Source organism: Aotus nancymaae, unplaced genomic scaffold (genome assembly GCF_030222135.1).
Source record: "Aotus nancymaae isolate 86718 unplaced genomic scaffold, 86718_ANA_hifiasm-v0.15.2.pri h1tg000010l, whole genome shotgun sequence".
NCBI lineage: Eukaryota > Metazoa > Chordata > Mammalia > Primates > Aotidae > Aotus > Aotus nancymaae.
Window position 1 is genome coordinate 7,150,877 of NW_026988421.1, and position 25,163 is coordinate 7,176,039.

A 25,163-nucleotide genomic window follows, 5' to 3' on the forward strand; every position below is an offset into this window, starting at 1 on the left:
GGGACAGTTAGGGAACCTGGCAAAAATTTAGGGAACATGGCAAAATGGACTTTGCAAATGTGGTTAAGGTCATCACTTAAGAGAGGGTGACTATCCTAAATTTTTTGGGCGGGCCCATCTAATCACATACTCTCTTAAAAGTAGAGGATTTTCTCTAACTGAAAGGCGGAAAGATGTGGCAGGAAGGGAAGAGATTTGAAGCTGTGCCAGTGCTGGCTCTGAGATGCCGGGCCCACGTGCAAGGACCAGGGAAAGGCCTGGAGGCGCCTGCAGAAGACAGGAGGGGAAACACAGGCAGCTGGGAGGAGGAAAGGCGCCTCAACCCACAGCCAGCAAGTGAACAGCACCTCAGTCCTACTACAGCAAGGAACTGAATTCAGCCAATTCCTGAGTGAGTGAGGAAGTGGACTTTTCCCTGGGTTCCTAAGGAACCCAGTCCTGCTAACCCCTTGGTTTTGGCCTGGTGACACTTACATTGGCCTTCTCACCTGCAGAGATATGAGACAGGTGTTGTTTGAAGCCACTAAGTTTGTCATTGTTTGTTTCAGCAGCAAAGGAAACCATGGAGTCCCTGGTTCCCCACATCCCTGCCTGGAAAGCAGATGCCTCCAGGCCATGGGCCTGGGCTCCACATAAAGGACCTATGCAGAGTTGTCTGAAGTCGGAGGCCCTTTCTCAAAGGACACTCTGGGCAAGAGCCTGCTATTGGATGAACCACAAACCCTCTTGCGACCCCTGGATGGCAGCCCTGGGGTAACGTCACCGTCTTTCCCAAGATCCAACAGAATCACAATCTCAGATGGGAGCAGGGCTCCTCCAGGGTCCTTAGCCCCTACTCCCAGGGAACCTTACTCTCAGAAAACGGGGGAACCTCAGGAATTCCTCATTCCCAGTTCCTGAAACAGAAGCACGGCCAGTGGGAAATCCATGTCTGCAGGGTGGTCAGCAGACGGGCAGGGCATTGAGAGCTGGAGCTGCTTGGACTCTGATTTACTTTAGGACCCCGGGCCAATCTTTTCTCCTCTCAGGTCACTTTTCTCTACCTGTGAAACAAAGGAATGGAACAGCGGGCCTCAGTGTTTTCTCCTAAGATTCAAACTCATTAGCATCTCTGGGGAAGCAGGCGCCCAGCATGCCCTCAGGCCTGCGGGGGAGGGGAAGGGGGCTGGAGACAGACTGTGGGGCGCAGGGGGCTTTCCTGGGCTTGGCTGCTTGGAACATCTGCCTCCAAGGACCTGCCTCGGCGGGGTCGCCGGGAAAGGGAGGGAAGAAGGAAGGGCGGGGCCGGCCCCCCTGCGCCCGCCCCGCGCCTCCGCGCGCCCCTGTCCTCCCCGGCCCGGCCCAGCCCAGCCCAGCCCAGCCCGGCGGGCCGGTCACACGCGCCGCTGGCCGGCTGCCTCCCTCGCACCGCCCGCCGCTCTGCTGTGCCCTGCGCCCCTCTGCGCCTGCAGTCCACCCGGCGCTCCCGGTGACCGTGACCCTGGCCTGGGCGCGGGGCGGAGCGGGCATGTCCCGCCTGGGGACCGCTGCCCTGGCGCTGGCTCTGGTACTCCTGGCAGTGACCCTGGCCGGGGTCGGAGCCCAAGGCACAGCCCTCGAGGACCCCGATTATTACGGGCAGGAGATCTGGAGCCGGGAGCCCTACTACACACGCCAGGAGCCCGAGCCCGTCTCTCCGCTGCTGCCTGCGGGGCCCGGGGAGAAGTGGGAGCCGCGCCCGCAGGAGCCCAGGCCGCCCAAGAAGGCCACCAATCCCAAGAAAGCTCCCAAGAGGGAGAAGTCGGCTCCGGAGCCGCCTTTACCAGGTAAGGAACTTTCTGCGCTGGGCGGCCCGAGGGGGCGCCCGTGGTTGCGCGTCTCCAGGGGACAACTGGCTTCTCCCAGTCTGTGTGTATGGGATGGGCCAGCCCCTGGAGTCCCTGGTCTCTCCGTTGCAGCCTCTGCCTCTCTATGGGACCTTATCTGTGCTTCCCGCAGGCCCCGCCCAGCTCCCCAGAACTTGACCTTGACCCTGACCCGCATTTCAGCTCTGGCTTATGCCCTTAGGTAAAGAGAGAGCTGTGCAATTGGGAGGCTGCTGGGAGAGTCAAGTCTCTTTTGCTCCACACTTGAAACCCCCTGGCTAAGGAGCTTTCTGCTGGAGACCTCTTCCTTCTCTGCCTATTTCTTCAATCCTCAAATACAGCTGAATTTCCGCTTTGGGGATGTGAATGGCTGGCTGTTTTGGCATATGGCCTTCTGGAGAAAGTTCTGCCAGTGGGTCTTTACCCAGCCGTGTTCCTTCTCAGCTCCCTCCCTCCCACTCTCAGTGAGTCCCTTGGGTCCTCTGCCTGGGGGCAGGATGGCACAGCCTCTGCTGGGGAGTCTGCGCCTGGAGTCTGCTGCAGCCTGGACTCCGGCTTGATGGACAGGGCCGCTGCCTGACTGCTTGCAGTGCTCAGTCTTTATCTGCATCTCACACCCTTCTCAAATCCATCTTCAGTTTCTGCCAACCCCATTTTCTTAGGGAAATGACTTCCACTAAATGTCGTAGTTTATTACCCACCTTGCGAAGTGGGGCTTTCTCTAGTTGTTTCAAATGTTCTTTGCTCAAATTGCAGAGGGCTGCAGGCCTAGTATTTCAAGAGTGGGGCATGAACAGGAATGTGGCCAAATCCTCTGGCCTTGCAATGGCCCTTCCTTAAAGGAGATAGGTGCGGGTGCCACCATTACAGGGCTCTGGGTAGGGAAGGCATCGTCTTTGTTTGGTTAAACTGCTCATGAAAGTCAGCAGCCAGGGCAGTGGGAAAGTGGAGGAGGGGGTGAGGACACAGAACTCCTGAAAGGGTGGACCCATCTGGGCACCGCCCTTTGCGGAGGCCCTGCGTGCTTCCATTTGTGGCCAACTTTGAATGGGCGGGCATTTCTGAGTTGTACACAGCCATCCAGAATTTCCAGTGTTTCAGGGAGAGTTGTGGGAATTCAGATGTGTAAGAGCCACAGTGGCTTAATAACAGGGTTAGGAGTGGGAAGAGACTCATTTGTTGGATGTCGACTGTGACTCCATTAGAAGCTTTATGTGCCGCTGTCTCATTTAATCCTCTCAGTGGCTCTGAAGGGTGGGTGAGGCTCAGACAGTTTAAGTAACTTGCTCAGTGTCGTTTGCTGGCTTAGGAGATTTGAAAGCCTTTCTCCTGCGCTTTTTAACTTAAGGCCTTTTTGGTTTGGTAGTTTGAATCAAATCCACCTGCATTCTAGTTTTTGCAGTGGCTGCTACGTGCTTAGCTCCACCCTGGGCATGCTGGGGTGGGGTAGGCAGGAGACATGTATGTTGGGTTCTGTGGTCACTGCGGGTGGTGCCAAGTGGGAAAGTAGAAAGAGCTCCAGACTGGGAGTCTGAAGACGGTACCTAACCCCCATGTCTAGGGCTCATTAACTCAGGGATCTGGGATCATGGCTCAGCTTTGTGAGCTTTAACTTCGTCATTATTTGCAAATAGGAAGACTAGCACCTGCCACTCACCTTACTTTGTCAATTGCTGGAAAAACCTCTTAATGAAAGCTTCCAGTGTGCCTGCCAGCTTATGTGCTAGTCTTCCTGTGAACCTTTCATTCATTCCACAGGCTGTTACCAAGCACTGCTGAGTACCAGTGCTGGGTGAGATTCTAGGGGTGGGGAGAGTAAGACAGGCCTCTTCCCCCACCCCGCCATGGAACTCAGCTGGGGAATCTGAGAAAGTGATCGCAGTTGTGCTGTGGGTTGCACAGAAGTGTGGGGTGTTAAGCAAACAAATAAGCTGGGGGAGCTCACTGAATTTGGGGGGCTGGGGCAATGCTTCCCTGGAGAGATGATGTTTAAGAGCTGACAAGTAAGTCAGCTTTATTGTCCTAGGGACTCATGCAAGTGACCAGACATCATTCCTAAGGTAGGTAGGTTTCTTTCCCTACAGAAAACAGCTCAGAAAATCACAGCCTGGCCCGAGCAGTGTCCACAGACGAATACGTCTGTAGACTCAGGGGTTACATGGGGAGATGACTCTCTTTAGGCCTTGGAGAAAAAGCTCTTGCCACCCTTGGAATGGGGTCTCTGGAGGAGAAATCAGAACGCAACATGAATTTGCAAGAAAAAGCTTATTTGCTTTTGGAAGGCCATCTTGCAGGTAGAGACAGGCCATGGGGGAGCCTGTTTATTCGGCACCTAGCCTCTGCTCCAGCAGGAAATGTTGCCAAGCTCAGGGCGGCCCTGGCACCCACCGGGATCTCCAAGCCCCAGACTGAAAACAGGTCTTCGGAAAATCTAGAGATTTGGGTCAGAGGCCTGTTGGGGCAGCTGCCTCTGGGCCTGCTACCATGCCAGCCTTGTTTCTAATGAATTCTGTGGGGCATTTTGAGAGCTCTCCCCAACCATGGCAAGACAAGTGTGACATTTATCTCGTATTTTTAACTCCCGTCCTTTTTTATTTTGGTGTTTGCTCAGTAGAATCCTCTGCCCTGGACCAAAGTGGGAAGACTGATTTAAGTGTGAACTTGATTAGGGGAGTCATTGTCAGTTTTGTGCAGTTCAACTACACTAGAGAAAATTATTTTTTTCCACTTTAAGTAGCAGCTTGATCTATATGCTGCTCATGGTGTAATAGAAGCACTTATCTCTGCACTGGATTGTTTTGGAATATCTTAGGAAGGCGCTTACAGAGGAAGGAACATTGGACTGTGGCCTGGAGTGTTTAATGCAAACTTCTGTACTTTGCTTCACTGGATGGATGATGCAATGCTATATGCCAGGCACTGAGGTGGGAGTGAGGGGCTCAATTTAGAGATGCATAAGTATAAAAGCATATATAACTAATTAAAAGTCTATATGTGTTTTATCTTTGCAGATGATAAAATATCTTTGACAGGCCCGAGGAGGGAGCCCTCTCTTAACCCTGTAGGACAGTTTATGCAAGGAGCCAAGGGCACTGGGGATTTGCTCTTGGTGTGGGTTCTGGCTTCGACCTTTGGCTGTTCTTTCATGCCACCACAGAAATGCCCAACAGGTGTCACATGCTGACATTCATGGAGATCCTTGGAGAACTGAACCCTCTGGCTAATTGAGAGTGTTGCATTTTCCATGAGTGGCTGACACATATCCAGAGAAGTAGAGCCCTAATGTACTAAAGAGAATGGAATCTTTAAAAACATTCATTTAAGTTTTTATTTTGAAATAATTATAAACTCACAGGAAATTGCAAAAATAGTACAGTGAGGCCACATGTACCCTTTATCCAGCTCCCCCCAATGATAACCTCTTAGATGATTTTAGTACAAGATATTTCAGCCTTGGAAGGATTGATGTTTTGGGCCAACTGTGTGTTTGTGCGTGCGTGTGTGTGTGTGTGTGTGTGTGTGTGCACTTGAGCCAACAGGAGAGGAAGGGGGCTGACCTCCTGTGCATCGTAGGATGTTTAGCAGTGTCCCTGGCCTTGAAACTGGATGCCAGTAGCACCCTCCCCTGAGTTGTCACAACCAAAATTGTCTCTAGATGTTGCCAAATATCCCCAGGGGATTGGGAATCCATTCCCAATCACACTGTTGTATACGGTATCAAAACCAGGAGGTTGACAGTGGTACGATACTGTTAACTAGATTACATGCCTTATTCAGATTTGACCAGTTCTTACATGCATTTGTGTGCATGTTCTCTGCAGTTTTATCACACGCACAGGTTTGTGGCACCACCACCACTATCAGGATATGGAACTGGAGAATCCTTTTCTTAGGTTGCAGTAGGATTTTGGTACTGTACAATTTCTGAGGTCCTCATTGTGAACACTTGTCCATCCCAGAAGTTTAGAACTCTAAGGAACCCAAGTGGACCTTGAGCACAGATTCTTGCTCATTACAAGATTCTAACAGTGAGCTACTCAGCCTGTGCTCACAGGCTTCCATGGATGGGCTCTCATCATTCAGTGGATTAAGAGTACTGATTGCTAGAATGTTCTTCCTCACATGGACTTGTCAACGTTCTGCTCTCTAATTCCATTTATTTAGCTGCTTCAAATGGAATTTGACAGTTTCTAGATCCCTGCAGCTGGAATGATTTGAGGCCATGGGAGTGAATCTCAAGTCCTCATTTTTCATTATTCCAGAGTTAAGAATAACGTAAGGGGTCACATTTTGCACATACAAGTAGATTTGGGGTATCTTACTTTGCATGCCATCTTCAAATTGATGACCCTGGTTTGCAGCCATATTCCTTTTAAAGAATAAAATAGAACAGAAAAAATAAACCGTAATTAAAGAATTTACCCTTTTCCTCCCACTTGGCAGGAGCAATCAAATCAAATAATAAATTGAACTATTGATTTGAATGACGGATATGAAGGTTTTTCTTATTTCTTCATTGCACATTGGGTTAGAAGTAGGCTTGAGTTTCTGCTTGGTCCTTTGTTCACAGTTCTCTTCATGCGCGGGTGAGAATGTGCCCCTGTTTGAACGTGACCAAACCCGAATCACCGCCATAGTCTTGAGCCCGTGGAATTTGCAGAGGGGGCAGCGAGTCACGTTTGCTTGTGTGTCCGTGTTCAGAATCATTGAGTTTGCATTTTGTACTGTGCTGTGCCCCAGTTTCAGGGGGAAATAACCAAAGAGTTGTTCTTTGAGCATATTTGGTTGTAAACAAAGCCTTTTCTGTTGTGTGTGCTGTAAGCCAGTTGGTGAAAAGGGCTTCACATTTAAGCTTTCCTTCTCTTTTCAGGGTGTTTTGCTGCATTTGGCTTTTGGATGGAAATGTCTTCTCCTGGGCAAAATGGGAGCGTAAGGATTGGGAGGCGGTGTTTGTAAATATTTCAATAAGTATTTTAAAAAGCAATCACAATGCCATTAGCATACCTGATCAATTAACAAGCAATCCTTAATGTCAAATTTTATGCTTACTTTAACAGTTAAATTGAAAGTGTTTTGTCCAGGTAAACTCCCTACAAAATTCCAAGGGAGAGAACATCATTTCCTGTATATTAGCAAGCAGCTTTCTAAGACACCACCTCTGTTTCCAAAATGCTTTCCAAAGTCAACTATTAATGCTGGCAAATTTCCTCTTGCCTGTGCCCAAGATTCCAGAAACCGGGGCGCGTGCATGGATAATAAAGGAGGACACTCCCACGTTTGGGGAAGTTGGCCTGATGGTTCTTAAAAATAGCCACTGTGTTTTCCTGTATGCCCCAAGTGTCCATGGCATCAAGGTGCTCATGGTACCTTTAGTGTGGGGACAATGGCAGCCTGGCCCTGGAGCCTTGACTTTTGAGGTGGGGGTTTTCTCTGGATGTCCCTGAGAGTCCAGGGAGCCTGAGCTCTCAGGCTGGGCATCTCCAGCAGTGGCTCTGCCTTTTATGGCCCCTTCAGGCCCCAGCCATTGCAGCTGCCACTCTGGGATCACAAAACCTAGGAAATTAGGGTTTCTTTGGATGGCCACTGGAAGTGTTGGTATCTACATCTGGCTGGCAGCCAGCTGGCTACTCATTGGGCATCATAGGATGGTTGGCATGGCACAGACACCTTCAAATATTAATTTAAGTCTGATTTCACAGACTTGTATGAATGCCTTGTTCATGCTAGGCACAGGTAGGTGCTCCGTGGTAAGTTTTTTCAGGATTAAGAGAGAGCTGAGATCTCTGGTTCTCCCACTCATGGGCATTTCTGACTTCTCCAAGCCTCAATTCCTCACTGTGGCATGGGAACAATTAATAACCCAAGCTTTTAGAGGAGGTGTGCGATTGGATGGGTCAATGCCTAGCCTCCCAGCCTTCCAGCCTCTGGAGGGGCAGCTCAGAGGCATCTCCCCACCCCGAGTCCCCAGCCAGGTTGAGTCCCCATTGAGTCCTGCCAGACAACACAGCCTGAGTTACGGTGTTTCCCCTTCAGCTTTTCACCTGTGCTACTTGAAGTCTCCTCCCAGATTACAGCACTGTGCCCAAGGCCTTCTTGTCTCAGGCTCTGTTTCCAGGTGGACTCTAAAATGAGACTGGCAGGTACCAACAGCTCCCTGCACAGTGTCTGCACATACCCACCTGCTGCTGTTACCGGGGTGTCTCTTTAAAGACAAAGGACTCTATTTGGTGGCAAGTCAGAAAGGCGGCTGCTGGCTGCACAGAGGGTGGGAGTGGGGGACCACAGGGCACTGCTACCCCAGCCAAGCCCACTGTTCCTTATGCCCAGATCTGAGACCAGGTCTTCTGTATGAAAGTCTGGCCCAGAGGAGGATGGAACTCACCAGGCAGGTTTCCCAGAGAAGACACAATGTAGAGAGAGACAGAGAGAGAGAGAGAGAGAGAGATGGGCCGTGGGATTTTGATGGACTGTTTGATTGATTTTGGTCTAGGCTTGGTAAAAAGTTCTTAAGAGAGTTTCTCAAGTACCTCTATGTCCAGCCCACAGCCTCTTTACAGTTGCCATTGAGATCACTGAGATGGATGGAAGCCAGTGCATCAGACCACTGCTCAACTCACCCTTCGGGACCACTGATCCCCTGGATGCTTGTTTCCTCTGGGAGTTTCCTGTCCTCAGAATTGGATAAGGGTGCAGGCGGTTCCTCCCTGTATCATGGCCTTTGCCTGCCAACATCGTGCAGAGCAGGCATTTCTCACTGCTTTTGTTTAGATTTTCATGTTCATCTGTGAAGTTCTCCTGGCTCTCCCTGTGTGAGGGTTCCCAGCAGATCTGGTGTGTTTGTGCTGATTTAGCCTTGAGGCCTCGATTCTGGGGAGTCCCAGAGAACCTCTTCGGGCATTTCTTTCTCCTGATGTGGGTTCCTTAAGCAGAAGCAGGCAAGGACCTCAGAGCCCTGGGCCAGGTCCTTCACTATAGGAATGCAGAGCCTGTTGGACTGGAATTTCCTGGGGAAAATGCAAAATTGTAGCAAAGCATTTATTTTTTTCTGCTTCTGGGGGGTTGCTACTGTAAGCTCTTTGTATAGTGAGGGGAAAAATAGTTCTTTATTAACCAAGAATTATATTTATCACTTTAGACCAGAATAGATCATGTGGCCCGCATTGGCAATTCAGTTTGCTACTTTTAAGGAATTCGGTTTTGTCACGCGGCCCAGATGGAGATGCTGGCTCCGTCCTGGCTCCTTCCTGCACACTGTTTCCATTTTGCTTTCTTTCATCTGCATGGACCATATGCTGCCTTTCTTGTTATGAGAGAGGAAGGGGCTATGAAGGGGAGGCCTGTATGCTGTCCGTGAAGGGCTCGGATTTGGAGTCAGTCTCCAGCTCTGTCTCCTCCAGGCTCTGTCTGTGACCTTGGGCAGCTCCCTTCTCCCCTCTGAGCATCTGTGTCCCCATCTAAAAAGTGATGTACATAAGACCCTGTTAGAATCTATGTGAAATGCCTTGTAAATTTTGTACCATGCTACGCATATTAGCTGTTATTCCTCTAGCAACTGGAATCGCTCTTTGTGGTGGGTGAGAAGATGGAGGCCTTGCTCAGTGAGGCTGCAGGCCAGGTGCAGGCCAGGTGCAGGCCAGGTGCAGGCCAGGTACAGGCCAGGTGCAGGCCAGGTGCAGGCTAGGGCCGCCCTAAGCGCTTCAGGCAGCGTTTCTGTTTCCTGCTGGTAGTTTTGCTGTGGCAGGTACTGTTACCTTCTCCTTTCACTGATGAGGGAACTGAAGCACAGAGAGGTGACGAGGTCATTCCAGGACACACCTGGGGGTGCAGGGGCAGATGTGACAGCACCCCAGACTGGAACCAGGCCCTCAGGCCTGTGCTTCCAACTGTCAGCTGCCTCCTCCCCAGCGAAGGCGCTGGGCCCCCGCCTGCTGTCTCAGCCCCATCAGCCACTCCCTTCAGGGAGTCTGTTCACACATGTTGATCCCACTCCCCATTCCCCTGCCAGGGGAGTCACACTCTCAGTGTAGCAGGACCTTTGCCTGGCATCCAGACTTTCACTGGAGTCCTAGAGCTGAGCGGAGCCTTTTCCTCATAGGCCTGAATCTGCCTGGGTCTCGGGTACCTGGGCCATGGTGTTGTGGTATGGGGGCTGGCAGGGCCATGGTGTAGGGTCTGCCCAAGCCGTGGTATTGAGAGCTGCCCAGGCTGTGGTGTGGGGACTGCCTGGGACATGGTATATTGTTGGCAGGGGGTTGCCTAAGTCATGGTATTAGAAGCTGCCTGGGCCATCGTGTTGTGGTGTGGGGGCTGCCCAGGCTGTGGTGGTGTGGGCTTGCCAGGCCATGGTGTTATGGTTGGGTTGGGGGCAGGGAGTTGCCCGGGCCATGGTGTTGGGAGCTGCCCAGGCCATGACATTGGAAGCTGCCCAGGCCATAGTGTTGGGAGTTACCCAGGCCATGGTGTTGGGAGCTACCCAGGCCATAGTGTTGAGGGCTGCCCAGGCCATAGTGTTGGGAGTTACCCAGGCCATGGTGTTGGGAGCTACCCAGGCCATGGTGTTGGGAGCTGCCTAGGCCGTGGTGTTGGGAGCTGCCCAGGCCATAGTGTTGGGAGTTACCCAGGCCATAGTGTTGGGAGCTGCCCAGGCCATGGTGTTGGGAGCTGCCCAGGCCATGGTGTTGGGAGTTACCCAGGCCATGGTGTTGGGAGTTACCCAGGCCGTGGTGTTGGGAGCTGCCCAGGCCATGGTGTTGGGAGCTACCCAGGGGCTACCCAGGCCATGGTGTTGGGAGCTGCCCAGGCCGTGGTGTTGGGAGCTGCCCAGGCCATGGTGTTGGGAGCTGCCCAGGCCGTGGTGTTGGGAGCTGCCCAGGCCATGGTGTTGGGAGCTGCCCAGGCTGTGGCGTTGGGAGCTGCCCAGGCCGTGGTGTTGGGAGTTACCCAGGCCATGGTGTTGGGAGCTGCCCAGGCCATGACATTGGAAGCTGCCCAGGCCATGATGTTGGGAGCTACCCAGGCCATGGTGTTGGGAGCTGCCCAGGCCATGACATTGGAAGCTGCCCAGACCATGGTGTTGGGAGTTACCCAGGCCATGGTGTTGGGAGTTACCCAGGCCATGGTGTTGGGAGCTGCCCAGACCATGACATTGGAAGCTGCCCAGGTCATGGTGTTGGGAGTTACCCAGGCCATGGTGTTGGGACCTGCCCAGGCCATGGTGTTGGGAGTTACCCAGGCCATGGTGTTGGGAGTTACCCAGGCTGTAGTGTTGGGAGCTGCCCAGGCCGTGGTGTTGAGGGCTGCCTGGCTCCTACTCTCCCTCCCTGTCCCATGGAGGCCCAAGGGAGGTGGCCCAGGGTGAGGAAGCCTGCTGTGAACACCATCTTCTGGGGCAGGCTGGAAGAGGGTGTTATTTTCCAGAACTTTGGCTTTTTTCTCACATATTTTGTGAAACTTTTTTCCTTTCTTTTCTTAAAACATCCCATGTTTCCGCAAAATCCAACTCAGCCTTATCAAAAGTTACACTCCTGATTTTGTGGCCCCACTAAGCCCTTTATGGAGCCCTGGGCAGGCTCCAGTGGAGGTGGCTTTCTTCCATGGTTTTCCCACCAGCTGGGATGCTCCCGCCCACAGACGCAGGACACTGGCCGAGGCAGCATCGGGCGGAGATGTGGGTCCAGCTCTGACTCACCTTCCTCCTCTGGCCTTTAGGGAAGTTTCAGTTAATTGGCTTCTAGACGCTAATGAGGCGCCTAATTACTTTTATTTTCTTTCAGCTTACATGAAAATGAAAGATACTTCCAGCAGGCCCCACCCAAGAATATAACAAAAAGGGGGTTTCCTTTGGCTGGGCCCAAGATACTACTTGAATTTCTTGAAGATTTAAGGTTTTCTTAATAAGAGTTCTTTTAGGGGATGGCTGTAGAATAGTCAGAAATGATTTCATTATTGGCAGAATCCACCAGCTCGTTTTGGTATTTCAACTGGCTTTTAAAGTTCAAGCTACGTTTCTTTCTCCGCAGACCTGTCCCGCCTCTTGTTTCTGTTTGGTCACTCACTGACTGATTCATTTGTTCATTCATGCATTCATTCATTCGTCGCAGCCTCCTAAGTCCCAGACTCTGGAGTCAGAGCAGTGAGCCAAGCCAGACGTTATCCCTGTCCTCATCAACAGACACGTCCCATTACCGCTGGGATGCTGCCACTCAGGACAGGTGCAGAGCTGTGGTGCGGCTGCCAGTGCCCTGCCCAGGTCTTCTTTACCCACAGGGACACACAGCCCCTAGGTACCAGGAGTCTCCACTGCAGGTAGCTCACACCTGCTTCCACCTCTGCAGAAGGGCCCTTGGAAGGCTATATCTCCCACTCTCAGGCTGATCAGACTGTAGCCAGAGGCCAACTGCAGTAGAAATGACAGCTCCTTGTCCTAAGTCAGGACAACCCTGTGTGCAATTGCTCCTCCAGAGCTCCTGTGGGATAGGCTGAGCCTGACTCTGGCTGAGATCACAGCCTTGCTTAGCTCCTTTCCCAATACCATCCTGCTTCCCTTCCTCCCCTTCTCCCTCAATACATCTTGTGCATCTAAACCTAGGCTCTGCCTAGAGGCAACCTGATCTGAAACAGGTGCTGTCAACATCCATCAAGGTGGGTTTGATTTAGTGGGGAGGTCAGGAAAGCCAGTTTAAGGAGGCAATGCCGGAGCTAAGATTTGCAGGATCAGTAGGAGCTAATTAGCTTGAAAGTGAAGGGAGCGGCACTCCAGGAGGAGGAACAACGTAGCACAAAGTTCTGATGGGAAAGAAGCATGAACTGAAGGCTGAACGGAAGCCAGTGTTGCTGGAGCACGGAGAGGGACTGCAGCGTGAGAAGGAGCCAAGGGGCCAGCAGGAGCATGGCAGGCAGGTGTCGCGGGCTATGCCAAGGAGGCTCCCCAAAGAGGTGCAGCATCCTTACCCACAGGTACCAAGCCAGGGCCTGGGAGAGAGTTAGGTGGGAGAAGCCCAGCAGGGTGGAAAATGCTAGCTCTGGGATCACAAGTCTGAGGCTCCACTTCCCGTTCCAGAAACTACAAATGATGTCTCTGGGCCTCAGTGAGAGTCAAATATACTATCCCAAAGCATCCTTCAGTCTTATAATAGTAACAACCTGCAGGTGTACATTGTTTTTATTAGGAGTGTTTATTTTCCTGGATGTTTCTAATAACACTCTTCCTTTCCTTTAACCAGAGACCCCTCAAAGTCCAAGACACCATCTTTAGGGACACGGGAGCAGAAGGAGAGATGGCTGCTGTGCAGGAGAGGACAGTCAAGCTCTTAGCATCCTGAACCAGCCCTGACATATGTGAAAGTAAAGGCATATCTCTCTCCCCTTTTAGGTAAAAAGAGCAACAAAAAAGGCATGAAAACCAGGAGCTCCGAGAAGGCTGCCAGTGATGATCACCAAGTCCGTGTGGCCCATGAAGATGTCAGAGAGAGTAAGTGAGGCTCTTGGAGAGCCCCTACCCCAGTCCTAGCCCCTGTTCAGGGAGCGTGGGCAGGTGCAGGCCCCCAGCGCAGCAGCCTGACTACAGATTCCCTGAGTGTGGGGCTGCCTGGGGCCTGCTGTCTATTCCGATGCATGGTGCGGGGGCGAGGACATCCACGGCAGCTCCTGTGCCGCATTCACACTTGTGCACTGCCTCACAACTCACAGCCAGATTTTCCCGATTGATTCAACTGAAGTCAGTTTTGAATTTCCTGGAGCCCTTGGTTGCTTTTCCCACCTCCCTCTCCTCAAAGACAGCCTCATTTCCTTTCTTGTGGGACCTCTTAGCTGCCCATGGCCTTGGCTGTGTATTTCTTATCTCTCAACCTGACCCAAGAGCCTCTGGGGTCAGAGATCAAATCTACTTGCAAAATATGCAGTGCTAGGCCGGCATCTCACAGTCACGTGAATATAGTGCACCTTTAATTACTCACCTTGGAACGTTCACAGATGTTAGTTTGAGACTCATGAACAATCTCTGGCCCGTGAGCTATAACTATTACTATTAATCACTACCATTATTATTATTGTATCATTATTATTCTAAACTGTGGTAACCAGGAACACATTTCTGCTAAAATTAGTAATAATAGCTATTTATTAAGCACTTACGTGGTAGCCAGGCACTTGGCTGAGTATTTGACATCCCCTAGTGCCCCTCTGACTATTGTGGGTATTGTTATTATCATTATTATCCATATTTTACAGATTAGGAAAATGAGACATAATTTACTGAGGGTTATGCAGCCTCTACGTTGTAAAACAGGGGGATTTGAACCCAAGATTTTCTGATTCTAGACTTTTTACTTAGCAGTATACTGCTTAAAATAAATGATGCGTTTCACAACTTCGCATTTACAGAGGCAGGACTGGTTTTCAGCTGCCGTGTGGGTCCGTGAGCCACGTCACAGAGTTGATTGTCACAGATGGAAGTACGCGTTTCCTTAGGCACAGTGTAATGATTTGGCGCGGTGTTTCTAACCAAGAACTCGCCATCAGAGCGATCGTAGAGATGACTAATAGTGCCTCCTCAAGTGAAAACAGAAGTCAGCAACGACCTTCTGCAGTCACTCACCAAATGTAAAGTATGTTCCTTCTTAAAGTGGGCAGGCACACACTCCACCCATTGCCCATGGAGAGGACTCACTGGACAGGGAGAGTGCGTTCTGTGCAGTGCACGCCGGGGCTGTGTTTCTGCTGGTTGACCCTGACAGTGTTGTCCATTGGGGTCTTCTCTAAATGGTGGGTAATAGGACTCCTCATCTTGAGTGGGCCTTGGACATTTTGTGCCCAAGCAGACTGATAAAACACCAGCTGTTTCTTCAGGATTACAAATGCCACAGGGCTGACGTGGCTTTGAGAGCTGGCCTCGCCTTCCTGGGTCTTGCTGCCATCAGATCGGATCCTGGTACTTCTTCACTGCCTTGTTAATGTTTAAGTGCTTTTAAACATATTTTGCTCAGGTTGTTTTTAGTAGCTTCAGCAGAAGGGTTGGTTTGGATTATCTTTGTTCTCTATTACCAGAATTGGAAGTTCTTAAAACTTTGGGGAGACATTTTCAGAAAGATTTTTGAAGATTCCATTATAAACACACACACACACACACACACACACACACACACACACACACACACACACACACACACACACCCCTACACCTGAATTTGCCTCCTTTTCTGCCATGGGTACACCCCTCCCCACCTGCCCACCCAGGATTGCTCCCCAGGCCTTGGCCTCAAAGCTCTGTCAGGTTGGGCTTACTGGTCTCACAGGCAGTCATTATGGCTCTGGTTTATTGAATGCCCTAAATGTGATTTTAGCCTATGAAACTTTTTTTACTGAAAAAAAAAAAGGAAGGGTTGAGGATAACCTCAGAGGGGAAAAGCAGCTGGGGAGATCTCTGACATGCAACTTACAGATGGTGGCCATGGAGGAGGGCACATGTGGCAGGGTGGCGTGGCCGTTAGGAACACGGGCCTAGAGTCAGGCACCTGAGCAAGCAAGGTGTGGCCTCAGGTGCAGAACGGGGCGTTCTCAGAACCCTCCTTTCAGCATCTCCTCGGGTTGCACTGGGGGACTTGAGGGCAATGCGGCAGAATGTTGCGGTGGTGCACGTGACAGCTACATCATGTTCAAGGTGGTGGGCAGAGCGGATGTCAGCCACTTCATTTGCAATGTGATGGGCAGTACAGACAATGTTAACCACATTGAGTTTTGAGGATGGATGGGATTAAAGGGCTCATCTCAGATGTGGAAGTCACCCTTAGGCAACTTTGGCTTTTGAGAAAGAGAAAATGTACGTGGCTGTCACTGTGACTAAGGAGTAGTATCAGCTGTGGCAAGGATCCAAATCCATTTTAGATGTTTTGTAATACTTTAAGAAGTTAGTTGAGTCATCGTTCTAACTAATTCTTCACCTCTTCTCATGTCTGCGCCCTTTGCTGTGTAACTCTTTAGTTCCTTTTACCAAAGCTGGAAGTCCCTTGGCTTTGGGCTGGTCCGTGAGCCTTGTTTAGGCTAACAGATGAAGGTGAAGGGGTCATGTGTCAGTTCTGAGCCCATGACTCAAGCCCATGGTTGTTTCCATTTGCCTCTGGGGCCTCTTGCATCTCCACAACAAGAGTGTGCATACTTAGACTACTGGTCCTAGGAGGCTGAGCAATGAGTGGAATAGATGTGGGTCCAACCAGCAACCCAGAGCTACCCAGCTGAACTCAACTGATCTACACACACCTGAAAGTAAATGCTAATTGTGTGCCATTAAGAGTTTGGTGTTGTTTGTTATACAGCAGTAGCTGACCAATACAATGAAGATGAAGAATGACTTTTGTTTTTTCCAAGGTTGCATGGTGTTCCATAATATAACCACCTAATAATAGACATTTATGTTGTTTTCAATTTTTTGCTACTATAAACAGCTTTTGTTGCAATGAAATTATCTTATGCCATGTTATTTACCATGCATTAATTGCAGAATTATTCTCTACTTGGCAATTCCTGCCATAATTTGACCATTTCTGGCCTCTGCTTCCTTTTGTTCCAGCCAGAAGAGGGCTTGTTTTTTACATGTGTCCTGAGCTTTAAGGCTCTGCTTACATGTTCTCTCTATTGAGAATTGGACAAGCATCAAAGTTGGGGATTGAGAGGACAGCTTTGGGATCAGACTTACACTTGAGACTCTGGAAAATTACTGACTCTGGCTGCCAGACTCTGGACAAGTTACTAACTTCTCTATGAATCAGGTTCCTCTTCTGTGAAGTGGGAATAATATTACCCTTATAGGCATATTGTGAAGATTAAATAATGTCTGCACAGTGTAGCATCCATAGCACACAGTAACCTCTCAGCAAACATTAGCTATGATTTTAATTTACCATCTTGAGATTTTTTTTTGTGTGCCTTAGAACACGGGCTGGCAAACTTCTTTAAAGGATCAGATTGTAAAAATATTTCATGCTTTAGTAGCTGAGAGGCAAAATCAAGGATATTACATAAGTGCTTACATAATAATTTAAAATGTAACCCTTAAAATATTTACAATTTATTCTTATTTCACAGATCATAAAGAAACAGGAGGTGGGCTGTATTTGACCTTTACATGGGCTGTGGTTTGTCAACCTCTGCCTTAAAAGTTCAGTGCTCTGCAAATCCCACTTCCAGGAAGCCTCCTCTGATCACCTCTCTTGAGTTTCCTATGCTTCTTCCTCATGGTCCTGGTTCCCTCTTTCTTGTATCACAGTGATTCCTGTGCACAGCTCTTTGGTTCTGAAAGCCTGTAAATGCTTATGAGCAGTCGCCCTGTCTGATTCATCTCTGGGTAGACCCAGTGTTGGTAGCGGCACTTGACGATGGCAAACCTGTTTGTTGAGTACCCACATTGTGGCAGAGCCAGCATCATGGTGCTCTACAATGCTTAGATGAGTTCTCTATGACCCAGAATAGCATCTGGCTCTTTCAAGGAAGTGGCCTTTGATTTCAGTTCTTAGAGCAAGATCTGTAGAAAAGAAACATAATCAGCCAGGTGCGGTGGCTCATGCCTGTAATCCCAGCATTTTGGGAGGCTGAGGCTGGCGGATCACCTGAGGTCAGGAGTTCGAGACCAGCCTGGCCAACATGGTGAAACCCTGTCTCTACTAAAAATAAAAAAAATTAGCTGGGCGTGGTGGCACACACTTGCAATCCCAGTTTCTTGGGAGGCTGAGGCAGGAGAATCACTTGAACCTGGGAGGCGGAGGTTGCAGTGAGCTGAGATCATGCCATTGCACTCCAGCCTGGGTGACAGAGTGAGACTCCATCTTACAAAAAAGAAAAAAAAAAAAAAGAATGATGTCCTACCAAGATGGAAGTAGAATGGTTTCTTTGTTAGATGTTGGTGAATGTAAGATGGCTTGATGCGTCTCCCTCGTGCCTTGGCTGGATGAGATTTGAGGCCTCAATCAGGCACCATACTTGGGGGATTGGCCAGTGTAATGTATATTTGTGTGTTTTAAGCTTGAGGGTTTTTCACTGCATCACAGACGGTTTGGTTTTTCATACAGGCTCTTCTTATAAACCTCTTCTCTTCATTACATAACCAGACAGTTCCCTGGGGCTAAGTTGGGTGTTTCTCGTTGGTATCTGGCACAGCTGGTGAGGGTGATGGGGCTATTTCCAGACCCCCAGTTCTGGAGGATTTTACTGACATAGTAGACATGATAAACTGCCACACCTGTATTTCAGACTCTTGGGGGAGTGACAGGGGAGGTGAGGGGCCAGAATTGGGACATAGTCACACCCCTTTTGACAGACCGTGGTTAGGAAGCCCAAGAAATGTGGGCACTGGGAAACCAAAGGTGCCCTGGCTCCTTGCTGTTTTCCACTTTCTGCTCCATCTCAAACATGCCTAAAAAGTTATTCTTTAGTCTCTAAAATGAAACATGTGCCTTTGAAGGATTTTATAGCATTCCTTTACAATGTGGAGAGTTTTATTTTGTTCTTCCAGTGATGGTTTTGTGGCAGGGCCTTCACTGGATTTGATTAGGGGTTCTGGGCTGGCTGTAGCCTATACGAGACATGTTTGTAAACTGAGTGTGTTTATGAACACCACATGAGCAGTGTGGCCAGTCTGCAGCTCTAGGCTTCAGAAACCTTGATCTGAAACAAGAGCCAACAGTGGACTTGCCAGCCTAGAAATACTTCCCAGACAAGGGTTTAGGGGACAGAACTCTGATGTGCTAGGTAGCACCCATAGGCCGCATGAGATTTCCTTCATTTGTATCAGCTACTTGACCCCAAGAGTGGTTCTTATTGACCAAGTACACACTGGTCCATTTACAGGGGAGACATTTTAGGGCTGTACCTCCTTTGAATCTCCATGACAAAGGTTAGCACATGTGCTTCTGTTGCTCTTGGGGAATTTGTTCTTGGCATACTGCGACCTATCTTGTTTCCATCTTCTCAAAGCTTCTGTGATGAAATCTTCTTTATTCTGTATTACTGACACTGGGATGGATTTAACAGAAAACCAAATTTGCCATGTTATGCCCTAAAACTTTACAAAAAAATTGGCATTTAAACCACTTGTGGTGGAAGTTGTTCTTGTGCTGAAAGTAGATTTCTTTTCTGGCTTATTAAACAGTTGACTATGAAAGCAGTAAACACATGCTATAAACTGATCATGTCCCCACAACATTTGTATGTTGAAATGGTAATTTACAAGGTGATGGTATTTGAGGGTGGGACCTTTGTGTCTGTGTAGGGGGAGTGAATAGATCATGAGGGTGGAATTCTCATGAATGGGATTAGTGCTCTTATAAAAGAGACGCCCAAGAGCTCCCTTACCCTTTCCTCCATGTTAGGACACAGGGAGAAGATAGCCACTGTCTATGAACTAGGCCCTCATCAGACACTGAATCTGTCGGTGCCTTGATCTTGGGCTTCTCAGCTTTCAGAAATGTGAGAAATAAGTTGAGTACAGTGGCTCACTCCTATAATCCCTGCACTTTGGGAGGCCAAGGCAGGTGGATTGCCTGAGCTCAGTAGTTTGAGACTACCCTGGGCAACATGGTGAAACCCCGTCTCTACTAAAATACAGAAAATTAGCCAGGTGTGGCGATGCATGCCTGTAGTCCCAGCCACTTGGGAGGCTGAGGCATGAGATTTGCTTGAGGTGATGAGGTAGAGGTTGCAGTGAGTCAAGGTCATGCCACTGCACTCCAGCTTGGGCTACAGAGTGAGACTCTGTTTCAAAAAAAAAAAAAAAAGAATTAAAGAAAAAAGAAATATGAGAAATAAATTTCTGTTGTTTATAATCTGGTACAACAACTTGAGTAGACTAAGATAAGTACTAAATACCAAATGAAAAAGAGATTGCTTCTTTACTATTTTGCAGTGCCACCTGTGTGTTGGATATCAAGTATCCATATATGCCTGGTTTTATTTTCAGGCTTACTGTTCTTTATCATTAATTCATTTTTCTACTCATGCTTGAAATATCTCAATTTCTTAATTACTGTAGCTTTATAACAAATCTTGATATCTGGTAGAGCAGGACCCACTCTTCTTTAAATGTTTTGTTCATTCTTGACCCATTGTGTGTACTTGTAAATATACATGCACAAATTTCATCAGCTAGTCAAGTTCTGCAAAAACGCTCTTGGAATTTTGATTTAGATTTGCATTGATTTTATGAATCAATTTGGGAGAATGAACACATTTACAACATTGACTCTTCTAATCCATGAATATGGTATATCTCTCCACTTACTAGACCTTCTTTAATATCACTTGTAAAAATTTATCTCTAGAGGTCTTATATGTCTTTTAATAGATTTATTCTTTGATGCTTGCTATTCTGTGATACTTTTAATTTCAATATTCTACTATTTATTGCTAGACTACAGGTGTATAGTTAATTTTTGTATGTTGATTATTATATTCAGCATTCTTGTTAAACTCTTATTATGTATTGATATTTGAGTACAAAATCATAATGTATATGAAGTAATGACAATTTTGTTTTTTCCTTTTCAATTCTTATACTTTTATTTATTTTTCTTTACTGTGTTGGCAAAGACCCCTGTTCACAAGGAATAGACCTTCCTTGTGGGTTTTAATTCTGCTTTTGCAGTTTTAGTTTTCTTGCTATTTTGCCTTATTTAAAATATTTTTCTGTTTATCCTTTTCTTTAGCATTCTTTTTTTTTATGGCAAGTAGAGGCCATGACTCTTGGATTATACACAGGATAAACAGTGTCTGTGTAAAATATTTTCCTAGCTATCATATCAAGTTATTTTCGAGGTCACATTATTTCTCTGAGTGCTTTGGATGGTGTGCCTCCTTCAATGTTCTTTTGGTGGAATTTTTTGTTCCTCACAGACTGAACATTAGTGATCGTTCTTTATTCATTTTTGAATGAGGCAAGATTCAGCCAGATTTTCTCCAGGAGGGGCAGTCTAAGCCTTTTCTCAGATCTATAATGTTGACTAGCTCAAAATGCAGAACCTCTAATACGGAAGAGTTTCTGGTTTCTAGCAGCCTTTTGTCTTTTATATATTGTTGTTCTTCTGAGGTCTCAATTTCAGGCTTCCCTTCTACTCCCAGTCAGTAACCATTACTCCTGCTTCTCCTCAAAAATAACCACTATCAGATACAACTTTGCCTGTTTTGAACTTAATATTCATAGGATCATACATTGTATGCTCTTTGGGGTCTGACTTATTTTGCTCAATATTACGTTTATGAGATTTATCTGTGTTGTTGTATATAGTATTTATTTTTATTGATTTATAGTATTCTAGTGCATGACTGTACTGCAGGTTATTTATTCATTCCCTTGTTGATGGGCATGTGGATTGTTTTCAGTTTTTGGCTATTAAAAATGGTGCTGTTAGGACCATTCTCAAATAAGTTTTTTGGTGTATATATGAGTGTATTTTTTGTTGCATGTATACCTATAAGAATTGCTGGATCATAGTGTATGACTAAGTGCTGCTGGAGATTTTTCCAAATTGATTGTAGCGGTGAACACTTCTACCAGCAGTGAATGAAAGTTCTAGTTGCTTCATATCCTCACCAACATTTGATATTGTCAGTCTTTATTTTATTCATATTGGTGGGTATATACTGACATCTCATTGTGGTCTTAATTTTCATTTTCCTGATGACTAACCACTAATGCTTACTTACCATTAGGATAACCTCATTTGTGAATATGTGCTCAGTTATTTTCCCTGTTGCTTTTCTTGTTGATTTATAGGAGGGTTTTTGTTTGTTTGTTTTCTTGAAAATACAGTGAATATGAGTCTTGTATCAGATACATGCATAGTGAATGTCTTTTCCCACTTCTTGGCTCACTTTTAACTCTAATGGAGGTGGCTTTTGAATAATAAATGCTCTCAAATTTAATATAAACCGATCATCAATATTTTTTGTTGTGGTCAGTACTTTTTGCTTTGTGATGAGCATGTTTTTTACCCACCCCAAGGTCATGAAGATATTTTCATATTGTCTTCTAGTGATAAAGCTTCCTTTTATAGGAACATATTTTCATTAAACTAATTTGATTTAAATAGAAACATCAAGGAAATAATAGTGCAGGTGGTACATGGATGTGGAAAAATTCATGAAGATGATAATAAGCAAGTGCTTGAGGGTTAAGAAACACTCTTTTGAATCAATAATGCCTTTTTTTGAGCCTTATAAGCAATGTATAAAGAACAGTGTTAGTTTTCCATGATGATGCAGACATAGGGATTATCAGTTATATTGGATCGCAATGCAAATTCATCCATTTATTTGGAAACATTGGTTGGGCATTGGGAATTCAAGGATGAAAACTTGTCGTTGCTGATCTAGAGGCTCACAGCCTGTTCAGGGAGACAGACTACACTACCAGGTAACAGTGTACTCTTTTTCTTTCTTTTATTTTTTTATTGTACTTTAGGTTCTGGGGTACCTGTGCAGATCATGCAGGATTGTTGCATAGGTACACACATGGCAATGTGGTTTGCTGCCTCCATCCCCCCCGTCACCTACATCTGACATTTCTCCCCATGTTATCCTTCCCCAACCTCCCACCCCCCACTGTCCTTCCCTTGACCCCCTCAACAGACCCCAGTGTGTGATACTCCCCTCCCTGTGTCCCTGTGTTCTCATTGTTCAACATCCGCCGGTGAATGAGAACATGTGGTGTTTGATTTTCTGTTCTTGTGTCAGTTTGCTGAGAATGATGGTTTCCAGTTTCATCCATGTCCCTACAAAGGACACAAACTCATCATTTTTTATAGCTGCATAGTATTCCATGATGTATATGTGCCACATTTTTCTTGTCCAGTCTATCGTCGATGGGCATTTGGGTTGCTTCCTGGTCTTTGCTATTGTAAACAGTGCCACAATGAACATACATATGCCTGTGTCTTTATAATAGAAAGATTTATAATCCTTTGGGTATACACCCAGTAATTGCTGGGTCAAATGGAATTTCTATTTCTAGGTCCTTCAGGAATCACCACACTGTCTTCCACAATGGTTGAACTGGTTTACACTCCCACCAACAGTGTAAAAGTGTTCTTATTTCTCCACATCTTCTCCAGCATCTGTTGTATCCAGATTTTTTAATGATTGCCATTCTAACAGGCTTGTGGTGGTATCTCAATGTGGTTTTGATTTGCATTTCTCTAATAATCAGTGATGATCAGAATTTTTTCATGTTTGTTGGCTTCATATATGTCTTCTTTTGAAAAGTGTCTGTTCATATCCTTCACCCACTTTTGGATGGGTTTGTTTATTTTTTTCTTGCAAATCTGTTTTAGTTCTTTTTCTAGGAGGTTAGGCTAAAGGCAGGAGTGGGTAGCCTGAGAGGGTTGAGTGCAGGGGAGGAAGTCTTGGGAGACTTTTTAGACAGAATTAGCCACTGAGCTGGACATTTAAGAAGAAGGTAGGTGGTCAAAACCTTTGAGGTTGAGGCTCTGGGCTGACTCCATATGTCAGCCACTATAGCTATCATGGGCTGGAACCCAATTCTTTGAGAGTTTTCTCTGTTGGACTCACTGGGGCCTGGGAAAGAAAATCTTAGAGCTTGCATAGCCTCACAGGTAAAAGACCTCAGCCAGGTTTGCAGGGACTCTCTTCTGAAACTGGTTGTCTCAGAACAATCACTTGGGAACTTCAGACCAGTGGTGGGTTCCTTTGGCATCCTTCAGACCAGTGATGTGTTCCTTTGGCGTCCTATTGATCAGTTTCTAGGGAGGGTTTAGGGCACCTTTCCTTTAAGTTCCCTGGGAGATTCTGATGCTCAGTTGGGGTAAGAGCTGCTGTCTGGAGGAGCCCAGTGATGAGGGTCTGGAGGATCCTCTCTGCTGTGGTGGGTGTTAAAGAGCTTTCCAAGGACGACTAGATAAGGCTGAGAATGGCTCAGAGACTTCCCACGATCCAGAGAGAGGCCCTGCCCCTCTGGGAAGCCAGTGGTGTCTGAGAAAGGCAGAGAGCTACTGCAGACAGATCTTCAGTGCCCTGGGAAACTGCCTCCACACTTCACTGATCAAAGGGAACGTCAAGTTCAGAAAGACAAAGGGAAGAATTCTGTTAAGTTGAAGCTACTCCATTTATAGTCCACAATGAAAGCAAAAGTTCAGAAGGGCTGTGAGCTTGTTTCTGGCAGCGCCCACCATGTCTTGAGGCAATCAGAGCAGGCCATGGGCCTCGGACTCCGAGCTCTGCTCGTCCAGTGCCGGATGCCTGTCTTGGCTCCAGCTCTTTTCCTGGTGTGACCCCCAAACACCACCAAGCAACTTCATTTGTGTTACACTCGAGTTTTCAAGTCAGACAGAGGTGGTGTAAAGTTTGTACTTGAGATTTTATAACTCAGACACCTAATGGCTTTTTAACTGTGTTCGGCATCCCTGAGTCTCAGCTTGTTCATGTGTAAAATGGAGCGACGACGTCCATCTCTTGGGGTCATTGTGCAGATTCAATGACAGGAGTCTCTAGCCAGTCTGGCTCTCAGTAGTTACCTGCAGGTTTGCCCTATTGCTCCCCAAATCATTACATTTTAAAAATAATTCTCGTGACATGACTCATGAAAGTCCCCCACCCTCTGTATAAATTTGGGATACTGAAGGTGGGGTGTTGGGGTCAATGCCAGATTCAGAATTCTTTCTTCTATGCTATAGTCTGATCATGCCCTGGAACTTCTGGACCACAAAGGCCACCATGATCTTAAATGCAATGGACATTTGCAATTTGTTCAAGAGTTGCTATGCATAAATGGTGATGATGATGATGAGGAGGACTAATGAATCTGTGCCAGAGGGCGAATGTCTCTTTTGTAAAGTAGCTGCAATGCAGAGACTGCTAGCAAGAGACAGATCTAAGGCAGTGCATGTGTGGGGTGGGGTAGAATGAGGCAGGGGACCCCATGCCCACCTCCTGAGGAATAAAGGATGGGACTGGGAGATGACACCCTGCTCAGTGTGGAGTGTTCTCAGAGAGGCATGCTGTCTTTAAGAGAAAAGCAGATTCATCCTGGATGACTGTCACTCTCCTTTCCTCCAGATTGTGACACATCTTAGATCTCTAATTAATATTTTCCTGAAGTGTTTTCACACTTTTTTTCTGTGTTCTCCTCACCCACATGCTTCTCAGGATTAGATCTTTTTTTCTTCCTAGAAGCAACAGAAACTTGATTTAATGGTAAAGGATGAATTGTTTGTTTTAGGGGAGGAATGGGGAGCTCATCTTGAGGCTGTTGGAACAGATTGGCTCAAGAGTCACTGAGGGATTGACTGCAGAAGCCCGCTTTCCTGCAGGCTGGCTGGGAAC

At 47.4% G+C, this 25,163-nt stretch overlaps 1 protein-coding gene across 1 annotated transcript in view; it reads left to right on the forward strand.

Moving 5' to 3' along the window:
- Window positions 1-1,375: 1,375 nt before the first annotated feature.
- CPXM2 (carboxypeptidase X, M14 family member 2) overlaps window positions 1,376-25,163 on the forward strand; it is a 153,313-nt gene continuing 129,525 nt past the window's right edge. Inside the window, exons 1-2 of the mRNA XM_012453412.3 lie at window positions 1,376-1,805; window positions 13,216-13,314. Of these exons, the coding sequence (XP_012308835.2) occupies window positions 1,508-1,805; window positions 13,216-13,314 (397 nt within the window). The 5' untranslated portion in view covers window positions 1,376-1,507. The remainder of the gene's footprint in view (window positions 1,806-13,215; window positions 13,315-25,163) is intronic.